This window comes from Numenius arquata, chromosome 14 (genome assembly GCF_964106895.1).
Source record: "Numenius arquata chromosome 14, bNumArq3.hap1.1, whole genome shotgun sequence".
Lineage (NCBI taxonomy): Eukaryota > Metazoa > Chordata > Aves > Charadriiformes > Scolopacidae > Numenius > Numenius arquata.
In genome coordinates, this window is record NC_133589.1 from 12,231,534 (window position 1) to 12,253,644 (window position 22,111).

The 22,111-nt window shown below is 39.5% G+C and overlaps 1 protein-coding gene across 1 annotated transcript in view; it reads right to left on the reverse strand.

The window, feature by feature from the left end:
• Positions 1-20,388, reverse strand: part of CIITA (class II major histocompatibility complex transactivator) — a 30,564-nt gene extending 10,176 nt beyond the window's left edge. The window contains exons 1-11 of the mRNA XM_074158457.1: positions 20,037-20,388; positions 11,380-11,523; positions 10,861-10,989; positions 10,395-10,454; positions 9,648-9,731; positions 8,998-9,057; positions 5,886-6,035; positions 4,546-4,677; positions 4,351-4,407; positions 2,207-2,272; positions 41-1,748 (exon numbers count right to left, since the gene is read on the reverse strand). Of these exons, the coding sequence (XP_074014558.1) occupies positions 41-1,748; positions 2,207-2,272; positions 4,351-4,407; positions 4,546-4,677; positions 5,886-6,035; positions 8,998-9,057; positions 9,648-9,731; positions 10,395-10,454; positions 10,861-10,989; positions 11,380-11,523; positions 20,037-20,337 (2,891 nt within the window). The 5' untranslated portion in view covers positions 20,338-20,388. The remainder of the gene's footprint in view (positions 1-40; positions 1,749-2,206; positions 2,273-4,350; positions 4,408-4,545; positions 4,678-5,885; positions 6,036-8,997; positions 9,058-9,647; positions 9,732-10,394; positions 10,455-10,860; positions 10,990-11,379; positions 11,524-20,036) is intronic.
• Positions 20,389-22,111: the final 1,723 nt, after the last annotated feature.

Below are 22,111 nucleotides of genomic sequence, written 5' to 3' on the forward strand. Positions count from 1 at the left end.
ATCTACATACAGACACTACTGCCTACAAAGAACAACCAACCTGAATGATGACACATTCTTTAGGCCAACCAAGTCTTTTAGTCCTTGCATGTCAATGCTGCTGTTCCGCAAATCCAAGGAAAACTCTTTTCTTGACCTTTTTAAAATATAGTGCAGTACATGGACATCAGGTGGTGTAAGAACTATGCCCAGAAAAGACAGGTCTGGCTTGAGCCTTAAGGCCACATGCTGCAAAAGATAATTGCTTTGTGTTTCATAAACACAATGTAAAAGATCAAGTAACCTCTCTGGACAGAGCTCGTTTATCTGCAGCTTTCTAATACATTTCAAGAGTGTTTTCTGCTTCTTGGGTGATTGTTTTACATCCTTATTTGAAAGGGAGCAGAAGTCGGGGTCATCCTGGAGGAACAACAATCCAGCCAAAAATCGAGGCACTAAATCTAACCAGTTAGAAAGTTTTTTCTTCTTGGATGGAAAAGACAGGTACTTTGTCAGACTTTTATCCTTGATCTCGTCTGCTAACATAAGGTGAAGGGCACCCAAGAAATTCTGAATGACAAAATCAGAGAATGTGCTCCCAAATTCCTCTTCTTCATTATCTGAATGTCTGGGGAATGCAAATGGCAGGAAAAATCCGTATTTCAGAGCAAACTCTTTAACTTCCTTAGAAGGAAGACGATCACTTTTCATGGCACTTTGGTGCTTTTCTCCAAGATACCAGGCTATACGGGCTAGCGTAGCAAGACTCTCTTGATTTTGCATGGCTGTAACATCTGTTTGCATAGGTATTATCTTTTGCTGAACAAATTTCAGGAAGACTGTAGTAAGAGTTGAAGGCAGGCTTTGGTCTCCCATTTCAAGTACTGTCTCACAGAGAAAACAAACAAATCTACACATAAGAGGGCTGTAACAATGACTGAACAAGTACTCACACTCTTTGATTAATTTCAGTGCCTTATCACAGTAGGGTAATGCTTCAAAGTATTTTGTTATGTACAACTCTCTCTGCTGAGGGGAAAATCCTACTATTTCAATAGTCTTATCTACTTTGGACACATACTGGTACACCTTGTCTTTTGGTCTTGCTGTAAGTAGTAAAGTACAACCATTGAGTATCTTTTTTTGGATGAGTCCTGACAGCAGCTCCTTTATATTACACAAGTCTTTTTCAGGCTGGCTGGCTGAGCAACGAGGAAAATTCTCATGATCATGCACCCCTTCAAAACCATCAAAAAGCAGAAGGACTTTAGTAGGATTTTGCAATATATACTCAAAGATCTCTCTGCTTCCCTCTTGAGGTTTTACAAAAAATTCAAGCAGCAGATCCTTCAGGCTGTATTGCTTCTCAGGCAAGCTTATTTGTTTGCAGTCAAACCAAAATACAAATTCAAATTGAGAAAACTCTCCGTTGGACCAGTCCTGGCAGATCTTCTGAACAAGAATACTTTTGCCCATTCCTGCTTTTCCCAGCACCACAATCACTTTAGTTTCTGAGTCTTTACCTCCCGGGATTTGAAATATTTGGCTTCTGTTAAGGGCTGCCTTTTCCTTCCCTTGCAGACTGCAAGTTACAAGCTCCTTTTCCATTGCTTTTATGCTATTCTTCCCAGTCTTGGTTTCAGTTTGGCTTTGAACAAGTGTCCCATCAATGAACAGGTGATCAAGAGTTACTTCACGCTCCATGGCCACAGATTTGCACACATCTTGGAAATAATCCATAAGTGACATACAGAAAGCTTCCACTGGCTCTAGAGAAATAAAAAACACACAAACTGAAGAAAACAGTCCACAAAATACAACATTGCTTCAGGGTGATTTAAATACAAAATTGTAACACGGTCAAAATATATCAGTTCCCATAAAGCATGTAGGTCTGGATTTATCCCATGCAACTGCAGGCATGTAAACGAGGACTGCAGGCACAACGGACACTTTTAGGCCTATGAACTGAATAACTTTGGAGGTATCTATGATATGACAAAACCAGCTAAGTACACTGACCTCCTAAGTAGGTACTACAGCTAGATATCTAAAAGTAGACAAGTCTAACAACTTAAAACTAGGAATTGTGCTCAGACACTCGGAACCACTTCACAAATTGTTGAATGACAATTCCTACAAAAAGCAGCTTTTCTGTATGGAAAGAAACACAGAAAAATTAGCCAAAAAATACGGGAAGTTTTAAGTTCAAGAGATCTAAACTCACTTGGTCTTTTCAAAGTTTCTTCAGAAGGAATTATGGGAACTCGGACTTCTTTGAACATTTCTAAACCTGGAGAAACAAATAATGTACTTGAAGACACGTTGATAGTCATCAATTCCACTTTACTAATTTTAACAATAAGACTAATGCAAATTTTCAAATTAATTGCAACATAAATTATGTATCATCCAAGAAAAAGATATCCTGACACAAGTACAATTCAGCTGACACGAGCTGTTGCAGGCGGTATGACACCAAACAAGGTGATAGCTGTTCCCACAGTTGCATGAAGCAGAGGACCTATAATAACAAGGCGACATCCACTGTTCTTTGCAAATGTCGGTGTTTTACATAAATTCACATTCACATATAGGACTTCTTTATGTCATCGAAAGCAATAGCTTCCTTTTGTTATTCTACACCTTGTGACCAAATACTGAGGATGCAAGTCACAGAGAAGTGACCACTGGTAAGAGAATTTACCCATTACTCTTCCTGATGATGTATTATCACTGTCCAATTTTCTTTTTGCCTGTTTGTTTTCATATTACTGCAGGCCTTAGCACTTGGTCAGAAGAGCAGTGTCTGCCATACACAAAGAAACTGTGAATTTTTCAGAGAAAGCGTATTTTCTACAGCCTGTTAATGACAAAGTATCAGTTTTGACAAAAATTTTGGTAGGAAAAGCTTTGCAGATGCAAAACATAATTGAAATTGACAGAGACTGTAACGAACCTGACCTCATGAACAGTCTCATGGTAACCACACTCAGCAGAGATGTGGGGAAAAAAAAGCAAACAGGTTAATCTCCCTAGATTTGTGCAAATATATTTATTACCACTGTATTTCCTTCATCTTGATGTAGAATGTGGTTTTAAAAAAAATACAAATCTTAAAAGTTTCAGAGATCTGGAAATCAATTCCTACCCAGCATGCCAGCGACAGGTGCAACGGTTAGAGTTCAAAGTTGCTTCTGGCAGGCTTCTAATAAGCAAGTCCTTTTCCCAGCAAAAGAACACATTTGATATAGAAAAAGTTCTCCCCTTTGTAGAAGAAAAATCAACTTAAGATACTAAATAAAGAAAGGACATGCCTGTTTCCAGGCAAGCATCTGGTTTTGGTTTACTATTTATTTTATTAAATGAAAACAACAGAATGGAAAACCAAGGAAAGCTGTAATGAGATGTTTCGATGGCAAGTAACATTAGGCAAATCAATCAAATGTTAATAATTTTTTTAATGGAAAAGAGACTGTCTTGGTAGCTTATGTGCTAATTTTTCTGCTGCATTTGGAATTTTGAGTTTTGCAACATGCTCATATATGTTGTGCTGCTGTAAATCATTTGGAATTATTAGTACTATGTATTCACAGAAATGGTACATATAATTTACAAATACTTCGCCAAACCTAGGGGTATTTGCCTATTAATGCCCACTTCAAAATTTTGATATTTTGTGTGGTGTTAACCACCAGAGGGCAACAAAACACTTGCACTAAGCTGCAAGCAGCTGTAATCACCAGGATGCACAGAGATCAGAAACTAAACCACAGAAGGCAAACTCCCTGTTCTAACAGCTCTCTGAGGGCTAAAAGAAAAGTGTCTGAAGAAAGTTTGCTATCACAGGTGGGACCGTCATACCTTGACCAATGCTCTGATTGTTTTATAAGCCTTTCTGTATGTTAGGCTTCTGTATTGTTTAATTAAGTCATCACCACATTGATTTGGGGGCTTCCATCCAAGCTGACTGCAGTCTGGCCTCCAGCACTGAGCGTTTCAGATGCTCAGGCCACGCCAGCACCAGCACACATTCCACTTCTGATGGTGCTCAAGCACACCGGGCTTTTGTATTGTTTTAACTAGACAAGAAGACTTCTTCCAGGAACTGTACTTCACAGCAAACAGTGGATTGGCTGCTAATATATAGCTGAACCTGTAGATCTAGAACCCTGTATCTGCTCTGTATTTTGGACTAGTCTAAGCAGCCAGTGATCAGTACAAAGTAGGAAATGCCATTAATTTTTATTTTCCTCAATAAGGTCAATATGAATAAAGTCTGGAGGGGAGAATTGGCTTTGGGTAGAAGCAATATGCTCCTTCTCCCAATCCATAGTTCTGCATATACAAAAAAAATCATTTTCTACTTACCACATAAACTAACTGGAAAACTTGGGGATACCAATCTTTCTGTGGAAGAAGTCAGCACTGCAAAGAAACAAATGATAGATTTCAGCCTACCATAGCTATCAGTAACTAAAACGAGGGAACTTAGTTCTTTGTTGATAGCATTGATTTTCCAGTATTTTCTGCCTGCTTATGTGGACAAAAGGTTATTGCTCTTACCTGGATATATTATAACATCAGATGCGCCATTTCCAAGAACTAAGTTAAGTATCTGCTGAGGAGGATCTGCAAAGCCTGTGTTCTCTTGGCTCCCTTTCACAGCGACAGGTAGACACTCCGGTGCTGAAGATCCTGAAGTGAGTGCAGAATAATTACTCTTCTCTTTTTAAAGGCCCCTGGTTTCTAAAGATTTCTGAAAAAGCTTTCTAAAGGCTACTTATCTTTTCTGGCAGCTTCTGGGCAAATATTCCCAGTAGAGAGTTTATGAACCAGAATTCATAGGATCACATGAGGTCCATAGAATCCATTAAACAAACACCCTTCAAAGGTATGATGAATGTGAAATGCAAGGGATTATCCAGCTTTTAGTGACCACTTGTTTTCAATAGTCTAATGACAAATTCTATTACCATAAGGAAAAGTGCTTAAGGCAAAGACTGTAAATGTATGGACCAGAGATCCAAAAGAGAGAAAATGTGTAAATATTATGTATCTGAATTGATTTTACCATCCTTTGCCCTACATCTTTCCCACATAATTGAATATCACGCAGCCTGTACAAACAGAGAGCGAGCACCTCCCTCTGAACCCACACTGGGAAATGTTTTTGTTGATGCAGTGCTTGCAATTTAATCAGCCATAGCTCTGAGTTTCTGTAGGTGTGACCGAATTTCTTCTGCTACTTCATGCTGCTTCAGCTAGCATCAGACAATTCAAGACTTGTAACTTATCCACTGCTTTTTGGTTCCTTTCCAGCATAGATTTAACAGCGAAAGGTGTTGAATTGTGTCTTTGTCATTAACACTTGCAAGAGTACCATGAGCACCCTCTGCTACACAATGTGATCAATGTAAGATGGCTACACAGCCCATCACTTGGATTAGTACTCAGTTTTTGTGAACAAAATCCCAACCTAGATATTGCTCTACTATTGCAAATATAATTATTCTGCAAGCCTTTACAAACCTCTGGATGAAAAAGAAGTTAGAACTAAACCAAAGTTTATTACGAAATTTTTGTGATTTCCTATTCTTAAGACAAGTAAGTAATTATTTAGATTAGCATATAGTAACCAACTCTGTTCTCTTATTTATTAACCTGCACTTCACCAATGAAATTAAAGACTTGTTCTATTTCATTAGGGGCAATACACTTTTAATTTCACTTGAATATTTTTCATTCTTTTAGTGAGTGCCACACTTAAGTGCTTGATTGAAACAGCTGCCATACTTGTTTTCCCTGCCATTGTTCAGGGTCAATGAACAGATTTATAAGACAGTTTTCCCCTTGTATAAATCAACCTGTGTACAGGTGCACACCTATAGCTGTTCTGTATGTACCTGGAATTATGAAACTTCTTTCCAACGCATTGGTAGCAGGAACAGAAAAGGACATGTGCTGGTTAGTTCGTGAGGTGGAACTAGCTGGATGACTGTTGAGAGGCATGGCTAAGAAACTGCCATTCCCTGCAGACACTGAAGGGACTTCTACTTGAAAAAATAAGCAAAACGAAAGGAGAAAGTTATTTCATTGCTAGAAGGTAAGGAGGCTAAAGAAGAGGTCTCAATAGACATCATAAACTACTTGATTCTGATCAGCTGTGTTTTGATTTTTCGAAAAGCAAGAACAATTCACAATAGCTTTCTGACATTTACTTGGGTCTCAAAATCTAAAGTGTAATTACGAAATTCTGTAGTAGATCACTTTTTCCCAGTAGTTCACTCTCTTAATTTTCTTCATCTTTCCTGGCCTGTCTTCTTTCTAGAAACCTTCAGATGTGTTTAGATGTAAATGATCTTAAACATAGGTGACTGACAGATAAGACAGAACAAGGTCTTAAGTTGGCTGTACTAAGTTTCCCAAGCACGGTCTGGTACCTTAATATTGCACAAGATTAGAGAGGCCCAAGTACAATAAACTGGGGACCTTTACTCTCTACTTAGACACTACAGCACTTGTAACGATAACTAGGAAGTGCTGAAGGTTTCCCAAACAGTCACAAACACCTGAGTTTTAAAAGATGCAAGTTGCCTGCAGCATTTGTTTTCTTGAAGAGGAGGACAAATGGGGGGGGCGACTCGTGTGCATTGCATGATTTCATCTGCTTAAAAGTTTCTCACAAATTAAGTAAGATACACTTGCTTATTTTGAACTAGTCTGCTAGTTTCCTTGGTTTTGCCACACCCTTATTGTCAGAGCTGATTTTGCTTTTCTTTCTCCCTCCTGTCTAGCAGCAACAATTAAGTCTCTATTTCATTGCTTTCTGCCGCCCAATGTTTTATCAGGAGCTACAAACCTGTGTGGGTTTTGTGCCACCGTAGTGTACACTGTCATGTGGAACACAAGCTCTTTAGAGTGGGATGTGTTTACGTTATCAGGAACGGATGTGTTATTTTGCTATAGGAATCTTTCTTTTTTACTGTGGTATAAAAACAGACTTTAAAAAGTGGGTTTTGGCTTGTGTGTAAACCTGCATATGAATTTCCCACGTAATTTCCTACCCCAGGATTGTTGCGTTGCTATGGTCAGGTACGACTGGGTACTGCTATAGCCAGCCGCAAATGGTTGGGCAAATCTAAAGCTTAATTTCATTGAATTCCTTTGAAAGAATCTCATCCTTGGCTTACCACTCCGAACTTTAGTATCCATTATCCTCTTTACTGTTGATAGTCTTACACTTCTCAAGAGCTGATGCATTTGCCTTTGCAGGATCATACTGTGACACACATTTTATGACAGGTTAAATAAATTCCCGATTCTGTCATGTAGGTCATCTTTCTGTCAATTAGATTTTTGTACCCAGTACGTACACTGCCTTATGTATATACCCCTTCCCTCAGCATCTTCATGCGGTCAGGCAAGGTAGAGAGAGTGAGAATATTCTGAGCACTTTCCGGAAAAGGAGAGCTGCAGCTTTATGAAGCACCTGTTAGCTCTGCAGTGATACAGTAGACTGGAATGCAAGTTCTGTAGGGTGATGCATTTTTACTGGTTTTGTTTTGATTTTTTTTTTTTTTTTAAATCAGGAACTGATGTGCCATTTCCTTATTGAAAACTGTAATGGCTAGCATGGCACAAACACAGGCTTTAAAAAGTGCCAAACCTATAAAGGAATTTAAGCAGATAGAAGATAATCCACCTTTAACGGTACTAACTGCCAGGAACTTTACATGTGTCCAAATAACTACAGCCTGCAGCTACCACTTCAGTAGGAACTCTGATTACATTTCCAGATCCATCAAATGTATTTTTTCATTGCTAATTCTGCTCAATCCCCTTCCCTCCCCGCCCCGAAGTCCACATGAACACTGAAAAACCAGCTTGGGTCACAGGCCCAGTGCATGTGTGTGCTCTCTAAGACTTTCATCCAGTCTATGCCAGCTGCTTAGCAATTGCCAGCCTGAATTTTGCTGAAGTGCAGTCCCACGATCCAAGCGCTCTCTGGATGGCTCTAGGTTACACGCTGGTTTTGGTTGCCCATCCTGACACACACACGGCCCATGGGGTTTGGTACAGTCAGTTACCCTTAGGGGGCTTGGGAAGTGTGCTGGCATATAGTAACGCATACCTCACTTCAAAACACAGTGTAATATATTCACCCAATGGTGATTACACTCACATGGATTTTGGAAGAGTATTTTGCTGGGTTAGCTATGCCTGAGACATCCATTTGGGTTACCTCTGGGCAAGAACTTTAAAACCAGTTTACACCTAGGGAACAAGCTACAGCCTGCCTGCTGGCCACGGGTACTGCCTTGTAGACAGTCTAACAGCCTGCACCACCTAGACATTTCCCTTTCTCCCACTCTTACTTTGGTTTAAAGGACTGTGTAGCACAGGCTGGGCCAAGAAGCCATCTCTTCACAGTTAATATTTTCACTAGGATGTTTCACTGGATTTTTGGAAGGTATCACACTTAAAAGAAAAGAGGATCAAACCCAGGAAATGCCAAACTGTGGCCTGAGTCACATTACTCATCATAAGCCAAAAGATGGACCTGATAAAAATTACAACGTTTGGCACTGACCCAATTCACCACTGTTCTGCTTTCTTCTCTCAGATGGGTTTAGAAAAGTTCAACTGTGCCTGTGCTGATGCTAAGGAAGTGATTTTTCTATCACCCAGCAGGAATGTGTGCTTTTGAAGCGTAAGGACCCAACTGTTTCCAGGCCACCATGTAGTTGGTCCTAAGACGTACAATTTAATAGCTACTGATAAGAGGGCACAGATTTGGTGCATCATGAATTAGCCAGAGGTGTATAATGAGAATGTAATTCTACAGTGATTTCTAGTCTGCTGGAAACAGAAACATTAAAATGCATGATGATCCTTTATCATCAAATCTATAAAAGCAAACTTCCCCTATAAGATAGATACCTAACCAAGGATGAGACCTTGGAATATGAGACAACATACGCTCAATAATCTTTTCGTATTCAGCCAGTAACTTACCAATTTTCTTGTATTTGGGTTCTGAAGCTTCAGAGCAACCCTCTGCAGAGCCTAAGAAGGCTGAAAGAAAGGTGATAGTAAATGATAAAAATTGAACCAGTTTGGTAATCTTAAGTTTCCACAATAGAAACTTATTTTAATTTTCAAAGTAGAAGGGGGTGTTAGCAGTTCCAATTCAGCTATTTCAGAACTGTACGGGTCCAACGTATGAAACATGAATGTGAAAAGCCTTGTATTATTTTACTCTGACTGTGAAGTTTCAATTAAGCTGCAGATTTCTGTGCCAGTAATCAAAGATTACTGTTGTTCTTGCTACTAAAGAGGCAATCATTCAGTTAATATTTGCTAAGCTACAGATACACTGAAAACAAAGCTAATGCTGTCACACAGATGATAAAAAAAAGGGAAGAAATATAACATGCTCATTGTCATGTTACAGGACAACAAATTCTGTGAATTGTAAAGAATGTGCTTGAGGGAGTTGTTTTCACTTCCAGCCCATGCAGGGTAAGTGAAGTCAGAGGAAGCACATCTGGTTATATCAGTGAAGAACTACATGAGAGATGGATTGTGTTAATATCAAAGCATTGTAATGCAAATTTAGAATTCAAACACTACAGCCTTTCAAACTCTTACTGTTTTTCACTTACTTCGTTTGTGACATTTCTGCATCTTTATGTCAGTAAATTTCTCAGTGTTTTCAGTAACCATTTCATCCAAAATAAGGTTCCCTGCTAAAAACATGAAATATTGCTAAATGTCAACCTTTGTTCTCCTAGAAAAATTATAGAAAGAGGTAAAAGAAAGAGAAACACACCAACATTTATGCCACTACCAAAACAATAATTTTGTACCAAAAGGCAACAATTATCTTTGATCAAGCATTGAATGAAGGAATCATTTACTACATGTATGTTCTACCATTGCTGCATCGATCAGGGAGAGAAGTAAATCTGACATGCTTCTTCAAGCAGCTCTGTGCATCCTGCACAGAAATAAGTGTGTATGAACTTCATTTGTACACATGATAACTCCTCTGGGTGGGTCAGGTTTAGTGAACTTATGTGTATCATCCGTGCTGTGATCCGAATAAGTCTGATGCTAATTGAGGTCATATACTGCACTAGACAGCTAAGCTGTGCATACACTATGGCCATGGTGACGTGATCAGCAACTTGGTCCGAGATAAAACTGCCGATTTTGAGAAAAGCCTGCAAAAATAGAGAAAATCCTCAAAGTTTGCCAAGAAAATCCTGGGGGACAGTTCCGACGGGGAAAGAAGAGGATACCAGATGTATAGAAACCTTACTAGTGTTCAAATTGCGGGGATGAAGTACAGTGCAAACGTTAGCCAGAAATGTCATGGAGAAAATTAATCTTTGTCTCATAAATCTTACCAAAAGTGTCTTCCACCTGCTTCTCCTGCTGATCCTTGAGCACGTATTCTGCTAATTCAGCTAGCAAGGAAAAAAAAAAGAAACACAATAGTAACACAATAAATTTCACAGTAAAACTCTTGTAAGCTTGCCCTCATTAACAGAATTCTGACATATAAGTGAAATTGAAGAGCTAAATTAAGTTTTTCTTGTAAATTGTTGTTCAGGAAATAAAGAACACGAGAAAGGAGAAGTTGAGACAGGAAGTACTAAGCAGAAGGAGCCATTAATAGAGAGATTTTCCCCCCAAAACCACAAGCTACTGTTCATCCGTTTTCCCACAATGCACAGGTTTGGGTACCCTGGCTAGATCTACCATGCATGAGGGACAGGCCACTTGAGTATTTGACACTGCTTTAGACTGAAAATAGAATTTGTAAGAAATAGCTATAGCAATTGATTTAAAAAACAAAAACTGCTTTCATACCTATTCTAGCATAAGCTTCTATGGTGTTGGAACAGAGATACAACTCATCCCCATTTTCAGCATTTTCCATCGTACACAGGAAATCCATATTATTGAACTGATCATAGCTGCTGGCATCAACTTCAGGATCTGAAATTAAAAGGAGCACATGTTGGATCAGTGAATACAATAACCAAGGAGTAAAAAACCAGCAGATATCAGGACATGCAGAAAAAGCAGATTTGTAACTTCAGCATAATGCTTTCGTTCTTCATTGTATGTTGGCAAGTAGGAAGGGAACTGAACTCTCAGTAAGTTATAGTCCCGTAGAGTTTTAAAAAGATGGTAGTTTCTGGAAGCAGTAATGATTTTATATACAGATACAGACGAAGTTACCATATTGTAAGACCAAGTGTCTGTTGAATTTAGTCCAGCCACCATAATAAACTGCCATGAGATGGCTACGTAATTGAGAGGAGATGGTAAGAACTTATAGCATGATGACTAATCTAATAAAGCATTTTTTAGTGTTTTACTAACCTGCAGAGAAGTCACCTTCTTCATTTCCAGATGACTTAGGATCAAGGAGAGTATACAGATGCAATGGATCAATATCACTGTGCAGCAAATCAAGATAGCCATTTTCAGACACGAATGCTGAATCCATGATTTCTCTCTTGCTGTCTGAAATCAAATTGCAAAACAGTTAGCTATGCCAAAACCACAGCTTTTGTCAATCAAAACTAGAAGTCCTGCACTGTGGCTTTCTGTTGATGAGACACTGACATCTTAAGGCTGTGGAACTGGTATTGCTTATCAACTCTTGCGTTGAGTTATAACCCTGAGTGACTTAAACTTACAGATTCAGATCAGCTTGCAATGAGACTTACCTATTTTTTACTCCAGTTGGGGGAGTGGGATACTACAGTCTGACCTCCTGGACCAAAAGTTCCAAGTACTGAATAAGTCACAACTCCTGTATCTTTATCAGGAACTAAATGATGCAAGTACAAATGATCCAAGTAATTTAATCCACCATAATATTGAGATACCAGCACGAAATGAACAACCAGCAAAATGTCCAGAACCTGTTAAAACAGGTGTCCACACACGATAATGATGAAAAGTTTCAGCTTGGCATCAAGCACCACATTTTGCAATGAAGGATAGCTATAATGCGGCTCTCAAATATTCTGCCTTTAGCAGAATGCCATTAATGTCCCTGGTTGCACGTCTACTCTCCTGAGGTGCGCAAATGTGGAGCAACCTGCTGTACCAGGAAGTCTACCTGAAACATGAAAAAAGATAAATACAGCCAACAGTGCAGCTCTGATGAAAGAAAGCAGAGAAGACTTAGTCACACACTACCAACATTTGTTATAAACTAATCTGCATTCCTCCTACCCCTCTAGGGGGTTGTCCTTCTGAACAGCTTGGAAATGGACCTCTCTGCATTCTGCTGCAGAAGACACCAGAATCTAGAGCCAGAATTTAGATGAGCAGGTAGACACAGTAAGCTCCCACAAGCAGGAATAACCCACACTCAGGTAGTTCTCCTTTTTCATGTTATGTGGCCTCATTATGTTACCAAGATTCCAAAAATTTGATATTGTTGCCTGCTGTGCTATAAACGGAAAGCAGATGTTGGCAAACCTGCATGAGAACTAAGAATGAAGTTACAACCATACCAGATTAAATTTTCAGTTTGTTGCAACATTTTGCTTTGCCCCTTTCATTGTTGAATTAATGTAAAATCGAAACGGAGTTGGGCCTTCCAGAATGTCAGGTTGCCAGACTTTGTGAATAATGCTGTTGAAGGATCTCTGAGTCAATATAATTTTGGGGTTAGAGTCAGAGAAGCAATTAGGCAGAAGCCATAAGGGGAATGCAAGACAGACAAATGCATCACTCCAAGTTCAGTGATTAGTAAATAGCCTGATTACAGCAGACAAAGAAAAGGTCAAGTCCTATGGAAAGAGACTAACTAGGCCTACTTAATCTACATGGAAATACTAAGCTTTAATTAAGTCTTAGCTAGAGGAGCTTTTGTTATTTTAAACCTTTCTTTCAATAGCATTTTTCTGTGGATAAATACATAAGTAATGCAAAATGTTTTCAGCTACAATGGTCAAGAAGTCAAGAAGCAACCAAGAGGAAGTCTTGAAGGTGCCAAGTCCATCTAGAGAGCTGAAAATTAGAACATAAAAGGTGCTATAACCCAGGAGCACAGGAGTGAGAGAAACATAGCCTTCTACCTTGGGAAGAATGAAGACTGGCACTCTTTCATGAATTAAAAACTTGATGGGTTGTCTTCTTTGTTTCACCATTCTGAATGTCTCTCAGCTTATCCCTTTTTTTCTTCATTACTTTGGTTTTGACACAAATCTCTACATAGCTGTCCTTCTACTGACTACACTGGGTATGGGATGCTGTGATTTCCTTCTCTGGCTAAGCCAACAAATTCTTAATAGCAGCTGTGCTCTGCTGCATTAAAACCATGGTGCCACCATGGAAAGCACTCTGTCCAAGGGTGCAGGAAAAAAGAAGTCATGTCTTGAAAGATGAAGTTTTCTACACTGAGTGCCAGGGGCAAGGAGAACTACACCTCAGGGACAGCCAGTGTTTTGCTGCATGTTGTAACTAAGGCACACAAAACGAAACCAGATGTTACCAAGCTTGTTTTCAACAGCAATTCCTTTCCCAGGGCTTCCCCTTTTTTCTCACAGCATCCCAGCAGTCCCCTGTCTGAGACCAAAGATGAATAAGCTCTATAGGGCTCAGCACTTTCTCTGTTGTTTCATACATGATTTTAGCTTAGTTTACTGATAATACATTTCCTTTGGGGTCTCATACAATGCTGCCAAAATCGGTGTTTGGCACATTTTCAGATCAGAGGACTAAAATATTTCATAATAATTTCTGTGTTAGGGATGTGAATGCTAGTGCCAGCTCTCAGTGGGAGGAAGACAGACCCCACACAGACCTGCGAGACAAAGAACTGAAGTCCCCAGAGATCCTGCACTCCCTTTGCAGGGGATAGACAGGACGTACTTCCGAATATATCTCCATGCCATTCAGAAAGTTCAATCCTTAGCTGTGTGGGTACCGGTTAAGACAGATTTTTTTCTTTAAATCTTTAAATAACAGCTCCTTTCTCCAGCAGCCTATTTGCTCCAGCTGCATTGCTATATTCAGTAGACCTGTGTTCCCCTTGTATTACCTCTGCAATGATTCAGTGCACACCTGCTACAGCAAAGGTTCTACTTGGGGTGCATTTGTTTTAGCGCTGTGTTCTGCATATACAGCACAAAAATATGATCCACTTCTAAGACTCTCAGTGTTTCACTCAGTGCTCTTTTAGAGTTCAAATGAAACCATATGAATTAAAAACACTGGAAAAGTAATAAAAGAAATTGTGAACATCACCATACCAGGACAAAGAATCCAGTTCAAGAAGCAGCAGGTGTTTGCTTAAATCACATAGAAGCCTTAAGAGTTAGATGAGGCCTTTTAGATTTCTAAAGATAGGGGGAGTGGTTGTGATTTATCATTTGGCCCCATTAATTTGGTTTAACTATGTCTTATATTTTAAAGGATCGACATGTTAAAGACTCCAGGCAATTAAGTCTGCTACCAACTAAAATCAAATGGTATCTAAGAGAAAAGAGGAGGAGTATACAGACAATAACATAGCATTTACTCCAAAAATAAGGTGGATGTTTCTGAGGAGATTTGTTACAGGGCTTCCTTCCCCAAACTGTGTTGACATCTGCACTGACAAGTAATAAAATAATCTCCCACATCAGTATAGAGGTTAAGAAAATAAAGTCATTTCAGGAACAGAGGAAACCCCCTTGCAATTTAATTTTTGTCCCAGTTTAGGAAGCTGAGGATAATTCATAGAAAAGAGTAGCAGTGCCATGCAAATCACACATTTCTTAACCGGAGGATAATATAACATTACAGTTCCAAGTCTTAAATAACAGAAAAATAAGAAAGCGGGACTGCTGTCAAGACAGGAGGTTGAAAAATTAAACACAAAGATTGCTGAAGAAATGTTATTTTCTTGCAACCCCCCAGACCCATTAAGTGCTACACAGGAATCTGAGTGACACAAGCTGACAAAACCCAGGTTATATCAAACTCGAAATAAGGAGTCCAGTGAAACACTGGTACTGTGAGCTCAAAGCTCAGTACCAGTTTTTTTTTTTAAACAACTTCAGAAAGCCTTCTCTCTTCTTCTGTGTCCCCCCCAAAGGTTATGTCACTGTGTACCATACAAGCACTAGAAGGCAGGGATGTTTCCTGGTGTTTGCTGCAGGCAGTGTTTTGGGGCGATGTTCTCTGGAAGGTGAGCAAGCCAGCAGTGAGGAGGGATGAAGTCTCCTCCATGCTACAGTCACCTGTCTCCCTTTCCTGTCCCCAAATCCATCACTAAAAATTCCTCTGCTCCTCAGGTACTAAACAGATTTTCCTTTCAGAGATGGCCTGATTATTTGTAAACTGCAAGTAATGATGCTCAATTTATACTTAAGCTTTGAAGGTTTTAGTTTCTAGTTCATATCTGTGAAAGGCTTATGCATCTGAAAGCCAGTTTAACTTTTCCTGTTGTATTACCCGCTTTAACAAAAGATACTACTTCTACAGTCTTTATTTTGCCGATAGAGTGATGTGTTACTTTACATGGGCTTTATAGTCTAAAAATGAAGAACAGAGATGATGCTGGAGGAAAAAAAAAAAAAAAGTTGCTCTATATCCTGTGACATTCTCCTTTGTCTCTCTTAGAGATGAATTTAAAGAAGTTAGGAAAAAATTAAATATCAGGTAAAAGCAGCTTCTGCCTTTCAATGAACTTAGCTGCACAGTGACCAACACAACAGATAAAAGTAATGTCACTCGCCTTATGTTGGAGACAGCTGACGTCAGGCAGACTAATAACATACTGTCCCGCAGGTGTCAGAATTGCGATTTGAGAGCAGAATTTGCTTTTTCATATCCCATATCACCTCGTGTGTCACAGCTGTGCCCAGATCTCCCATCCCAGCAGTAAGATAAAATAAAGCAGCACAACAGACACCTTCCCTATAAACTTTTTTGGTAGAAAAAGCACATTTGCACCTAGAGAGTCTTTTCAAGACAGAATCTCTGTACTCCTAAACAGGAAAGTAAAGCTCTAGGTTGTCTTTCCAGATCTGTGAAAAAACTGGAAATAAGCCAGTTTCTTCCAATGGTCCTCAGTTTCACTTTCTAAAGGTGCCAGATTTGTTCAAAAAACAAGTACGTTCTTAGCCAAGTCTGAAACAAACTATAGCAACATTTTGAGCAAGTAACAGGGCTAGCCGCAATACAAGATTGCTAAAAATTACCCAAAATTTCACCCACATTCCGACTTTATCCTACTAATATTTCAAGCAAGTCCCGATACTGACACACTGTAGTGACCACTATCTACAGAAGGTAGGATAAGATGAATTAACCATGACAAAAGCAACGCATTCAAGAGTTGAGGAAAAACTGACCTTAGTTAACTGGACAATTCCTGCTCTTTCACTCTGGATTCAGTACCAAAAAGCGAGTAAAGCTGCTATCACTACCCAGGGCTTATAGAAAGTGATACTAGAAAGGAGGAAATGAGCCAGCCCAGTCACAGTAGAAAAGTTAAAAGCTCAGGGGGAATTCCAAAGAGGAAAATGAACAGGAACCTCCCTTCTAGCAACCCCTGTATAACGAGCAGTGTTACCTTTACTGGTCACTTGTCACTGCTAAGAAGAGCTTGCACTTTTCACTAGTTAGGAACAGACTGATTTATTCGGTTGAAACCGAAATTGGATGAGAACCGGCGGTAACAATTTCTGATGCTCCCCAGAAATCTACCTCTTCTTTTTCATTCCAGTTCAAATCTGTCCTGAAGTCAAGCTGTTATACAGTCCATCAGCAAAAATAAAGCTAGCAGCAAGCAGACGCTCTTACCTTGCATCTCCATTTGGTGTAACGGAAGTGAAAGTATTTCTTTCACATGTTCACAGACTCCACCAATACAAAATTAGTGTGGTATCTTGTGCCTGCATTTCTTGCCATTGGCCCAAAATGACAAGTAGGATGTTCTACAAAACAGAAGCTCATAAACAATGTCTGTCTTACACACATTGTTCACGGTTTGCTTCTGACAGAACGTTTATTCATCTAATCATCGCTTATCCTGCCAGCACCTACCTGGCGCAAGACAAACAACCTTTTGAAAACCAATTTCATTCATGAGTGTTCCTGTCACGATGCCTGTAGTTGATTCTGCGTGGTTCTGCAAGCTCATCTGCCTATTTTTCTATTTTTTATCATGCATAGACCTACACAAATTAGAAATTATGAAAGAGAATATGTTCTCAAGGTAGTATTATTGCATTGGCTATAGCTTATAACAGAAGTTCCACCAGAGTCTGAAGGGGAAAGGAAGGAAGCGGGATTTGATGAAGTCAATGACATCCAGCACTTGCTGCTTCAGTGAGGCAAGTGTTTACTCAGCTGCTCAGTAACAAATGGCTTCTGCACATGGCAGCAGGTTTGCTTTCTGGGAGTGGCTGATTCGCTCCCAGTATTTACAGAGATGCAGGGCCCAGCCTGCAACGCAGACCTATAGCCTCTTCAGGCTCTCTAACTAGCCAGGCAGCTGTGTTCTTGGAATTCCTCTACACACATTAGAAGAAAAGCAACATCTCAGTATAACAGCATTCACAGCAGAAACTAATGGAAATCTGCACAAATACAGATTCTGCATTTTAGTGCTCTATTTTGATAGGAGACACTGCATGGGAAATCCCTACAACAGTTAAGAGGGTTATTTATTAGCCCTGTTCTGATGTGCAGCACAACCTCACAAGTTAAAATCTCCTTTGCAAGCCCTGCAGGCAGATTTCTTTACCAGCTTCTGAGGCTGTGAGCCCATGAGGCAATTTATATACTTCAAGAATGAAAGCTGGGGGAACAAAATTGAGTTCAGCTGTTTACTGTGATTCCACTTCGCAACTACGGCAAAGACTCGTTGTCCGCTTTTTGTACGACACTCATAGCTGCTTAGAAACAGCAGAAAGGAATTGCTGGAGCAAATCAGAGTACTGGTTCATCTAGTGGACTGATCTATAAAGATGGTCTTAGAAACATAGGGAAAAGCAGACTGGAAAACAAGAGGCTGTGAGACAGCCGAGAACTGCCTAAGCTTCTCAGGTGACCATCAGCTTCTTTGCGTCAATGTTTGCTGATACGCTGCCCTACTGTGAAAGGAGGGAACAGACCATATTGATTAGTTTCGGAAGCACTGCAAAACAGATGTCAATAGAGCACTTTGCAAGAGGGGGAAAGCTGGGACACTTTTGTCCAAAAATTGTAAAGATCTGTTTTGTGGTAGAAGAACAAGTTGCAGAACTATTAAGTAGTTAGTGAGAAACCTGCTGATACCAATCCGTTCCTGACCCGAGTTCTCTTTGCAAGGCTTCTTCAGTGTGAAACAATGACTGAACATAAGGCTGAAAAACTAACAAATTTCAAAAAGAAAGTCAGGAAAACATTTGCTTCAAAGGAAACTGAAGTCTCTAACACAATTTGAGTCATTTCCTGGTGAATTAGTATCTTTGAAACCACTTTTTTTAAGCCCATCTTTACTATAAAATCTAGAGAACAGTGACAAATAGTTGAACATGTGATGGATGAAAACTAGTCCTTCTTCTGATGCACTTCAGCTTCCCCCTGTCATGTCTCAAACACAGGCTTTGTGACAGAGATACATAGCCAGGCATGACAGGATCAAGATCTTTGAATGGAGATTTTAGGTGCTACCACTACAAAAATGAGAAGGAGCAGATATCTTTTCAAGCACCAGGGATTTAATTAAAAGTAGAAATCAGACTATATATGCTACTAGCATAAGTGACACTAGGCCACTTCCTATGATACTCTACATTTAAAATATGAATTCTTGGCAGTAATTTGAACGTGTGTAATAATAGAGCTAAAATCTTCCAGGTCAGTATTTTGCCTGCTCATAAACTGTCTTAGAATCACAGAATCATAGAATTGTCCAGGTTGGAAGAGACCTTTCAGATCATTGAGTCCAACCATCAACGTAACACTGACAAAACCATCACTAAACCATGTCGCTAAGGACCACGTCTGCCCATCTTTTAAATACCTCCAGGGATAGACATTCCGCTTCCCGGGGTAGCCTGTTCCAGTGTTTGATAACCCTTTTGTTGTAGAATTTTTTCCTAATATCCAATCTAAACCTCCTCTGGGGCAACTTGAGGACATTTCCTCTTGTCCTATCGTTTGTTACTTGGGAGAAGAGACCGACCTCCCATCGCTACAACCTCCTTTTTTTCTCCCAGCATTTCCTCTTGTACTTTCATCCATGCCTTGAGAAGTGATGTCCAATACTTTTACAGGACTACCCCAATATTCCACTAAGGGTTCTTTTACTCTCCTTTTACAGTTGCTTGCTTTTATAAAAGTAATTCTGAATTCTATAATTTAAGCTGGGGTTCTGTCATTTTACATAGAACGGACAATGCTAGGATTGTCTCAGAGCTATGCCTGTTCTCCAACACATACAGTAATCCTCTGGTGGGTAAGACTAAAAAGTGAGTTTACTGCCTCAGGATTATCAGGTGTCTGGATTTTTATGTCTCCTGCTGCCCACTAAAAACTTCAAAACTCTTGAATCCAGCCTCCTAAGTCATTAGCCACATCCCCTCCTTAAATCTGCAGCAGTGTCTTATAGACAGTGCAATTTTGCTGCTTATAGACATCTGGAATTTAAAGTGGAGAGCATTCCTCTCATATATGATTGAAAAAGATAAGAGATTTCCAGCATGGACCGTGAACAAATACTCTCAGACTATCAATGGTTAGTATATCTGTTCAGAAAAACTGACCTTATCATGGTCTCTTTATCTGCTTTGCATTTCTGGTTCTGCAAAAGGTAGCAAAGAACAAATTTTATTATGGCCTGGCTATGAAAATGGATATCCCGTAGCTACTCTAAATGTTAGATCTCTTTTTAGCTGCTCTTGCATTACATTCTGCTCTCTTCTCTTCCCCACCTGCTCTCCACTGATGTACTTTGCACTATGCCACAATGCAATCTCAAAATGCAACAAACAAAAGTAAATCTTTAACAAAGCAAAACATTAAAAAAAAAGCTGATTTACCAGAAATGTACTTGCTTCCTGTTGGCTCATTATCTGTCATGTTTTGAGGCTTACTGCCACAGAGGTTTACACAACAGAGGGGAACCAAAGTGTTCACATACAGGTCCCATTTTTCCATAAAGGTCAGAGATATCTTCCTTGCAAGGTCCTCTCTGTCTTTTTCATGGAGCAAGGCTTGATGGTACTCCTTGGATATCACATCTTCCTTCAGCATGAGGTTAAGCAATGCGTGGTCATCAGAAGCTGTAGCAGTTGAAAGAATATTCCTTACTCTAGGCAGGATCTCCTTAAAGAGATTCATACCTGCATCTGAAGACGTTTGAAGGAGGTCTGAGCAAAATCTGAACTGTTCCAACAGAATTAAAAAAATTCACTCAGTCAGCATCAAAAAGATGAAGTGAAATAAAAAGTTAAGAGAATTTGGCCTGCAATAGCAGAGGTATTTCCTCATTTGATTAAGCCTTTAAATAACATTTCCAATAACAAATAACTTCTTGATGAAATGACACAACAGCAGAATTCTTCCAAGTATTCATAAAACACAAGTTTCCAATCAGCAACATGGTCATCTGAAAAAATAATTTTAAAGAAATGTTTGTCCCATTAAAGAAGGATTGATATAGGTGGGTCTTTGCCTCCTGGCCAAGGAGTATGGGCCCATTAGTGGGCTCAGCAAGTTATTGCTGAATCAGAACAGTACCAAAAGCTTGAGCACAAAACACATCCTCTGCAAGAGGGACAGGTTTATAACATGAAGAATCCAATGTAAACTTAGAGATTAGGTTGTGAATAAATTCTTATTTTTCTCTTTATTTCCTACTAGGTTTTACTGCCTTGAATAGCGTCGTGATTTCTTTTCACCATTGGACACATTGGAAAGCGGAGCAATAACTTCACCTAGTAAGAAGTAAAGCACTGAGAGGAACTTGATAAATCCTTATAAAAACTTTTAAGTACACTACTGTAAATTCTGGTTAAGATCCATCATATCTTTGTAGAATAACAAGAATTTTCTGCTTTTTCTGATGTTTATGTTCAATATCAGGACGTGAATGCGAAACACTGGAAAAATAAGCTCTCGTTATCCAATAGTATTATTTTGACTTGCAGTGCAGGTGGGTAACAAGTTTTACTGTAATTATATAACTGGCAACTGAGAAAAGTACATTAATTTATTTTCCTTATGGAAGAGTAAATCCCTTGGATCTTTCATGCATATTCTTATCTCACTCAGAATTTCTCTTTTAAATGTATTTTCCTTTAAAGTTGCTACCTACATTGATTCAAAACAGAAGAGACAACATTAGTTTTGCTGAAGTATGAGTAGGAATAAGCGCCAGCTGATTCAGAGTAGCATTGTTCCAGGGCTATTACATGAAAAAGACTGTTTCCCATCGTTTTATTAACATAAAACTGCACTGAATAAGATGCCTTCACTTGTACTTTACCACACTGTGGAGCAGAACACATGCTAAAGGCAGCTGGGGGTTTGCCTTGCAGAAAGTTGGGAACTGCCTGCTATCATGGCAAATTTGACTGAGTTTACCACAGCTTGGGGAAGAGAGACAGTCTCAATCTCAGCTTCTCCTGCAATCAGTGTCCTCTTGAATGGGTGCAACAGATTAAAAAAAAAAAGTATTGTCTCCATTATTTGCCTGTTATTTTTGAAGGTTTTCAGAAACAATTCTCAGCATCACCAGTCACATTCAAGGCCCCTCTAGGCAGCAGTTATCCTGACTAAGAAGTCTCCTTCTTGATGGGAGGTGGAGAGTTCAAGCCACATGAGAAGCTGCGTATTAAAAGAAGAAACTTGATTTAAACTGTAATCCTCAACCAGTCTCTGCAACTCAATGAGCTGCACCTTACCTCTGGAAAAGCCAGATACAGAAAGCCTTGCTCAGTGCCCCAGGGCATAAGTGTGTTTGACTTTGAGGGGATATAATAATGTGGCAAAGGCAGATTTCTTTTTGTGGGCAAAGAACTCCTCTCCATAGGATAGTTCCCTTCAGAAGCAGACAAGAAAGTGAGCAAATACATTGTGATAAATCATCATGATTGCCACTTAAGCAGGAGAA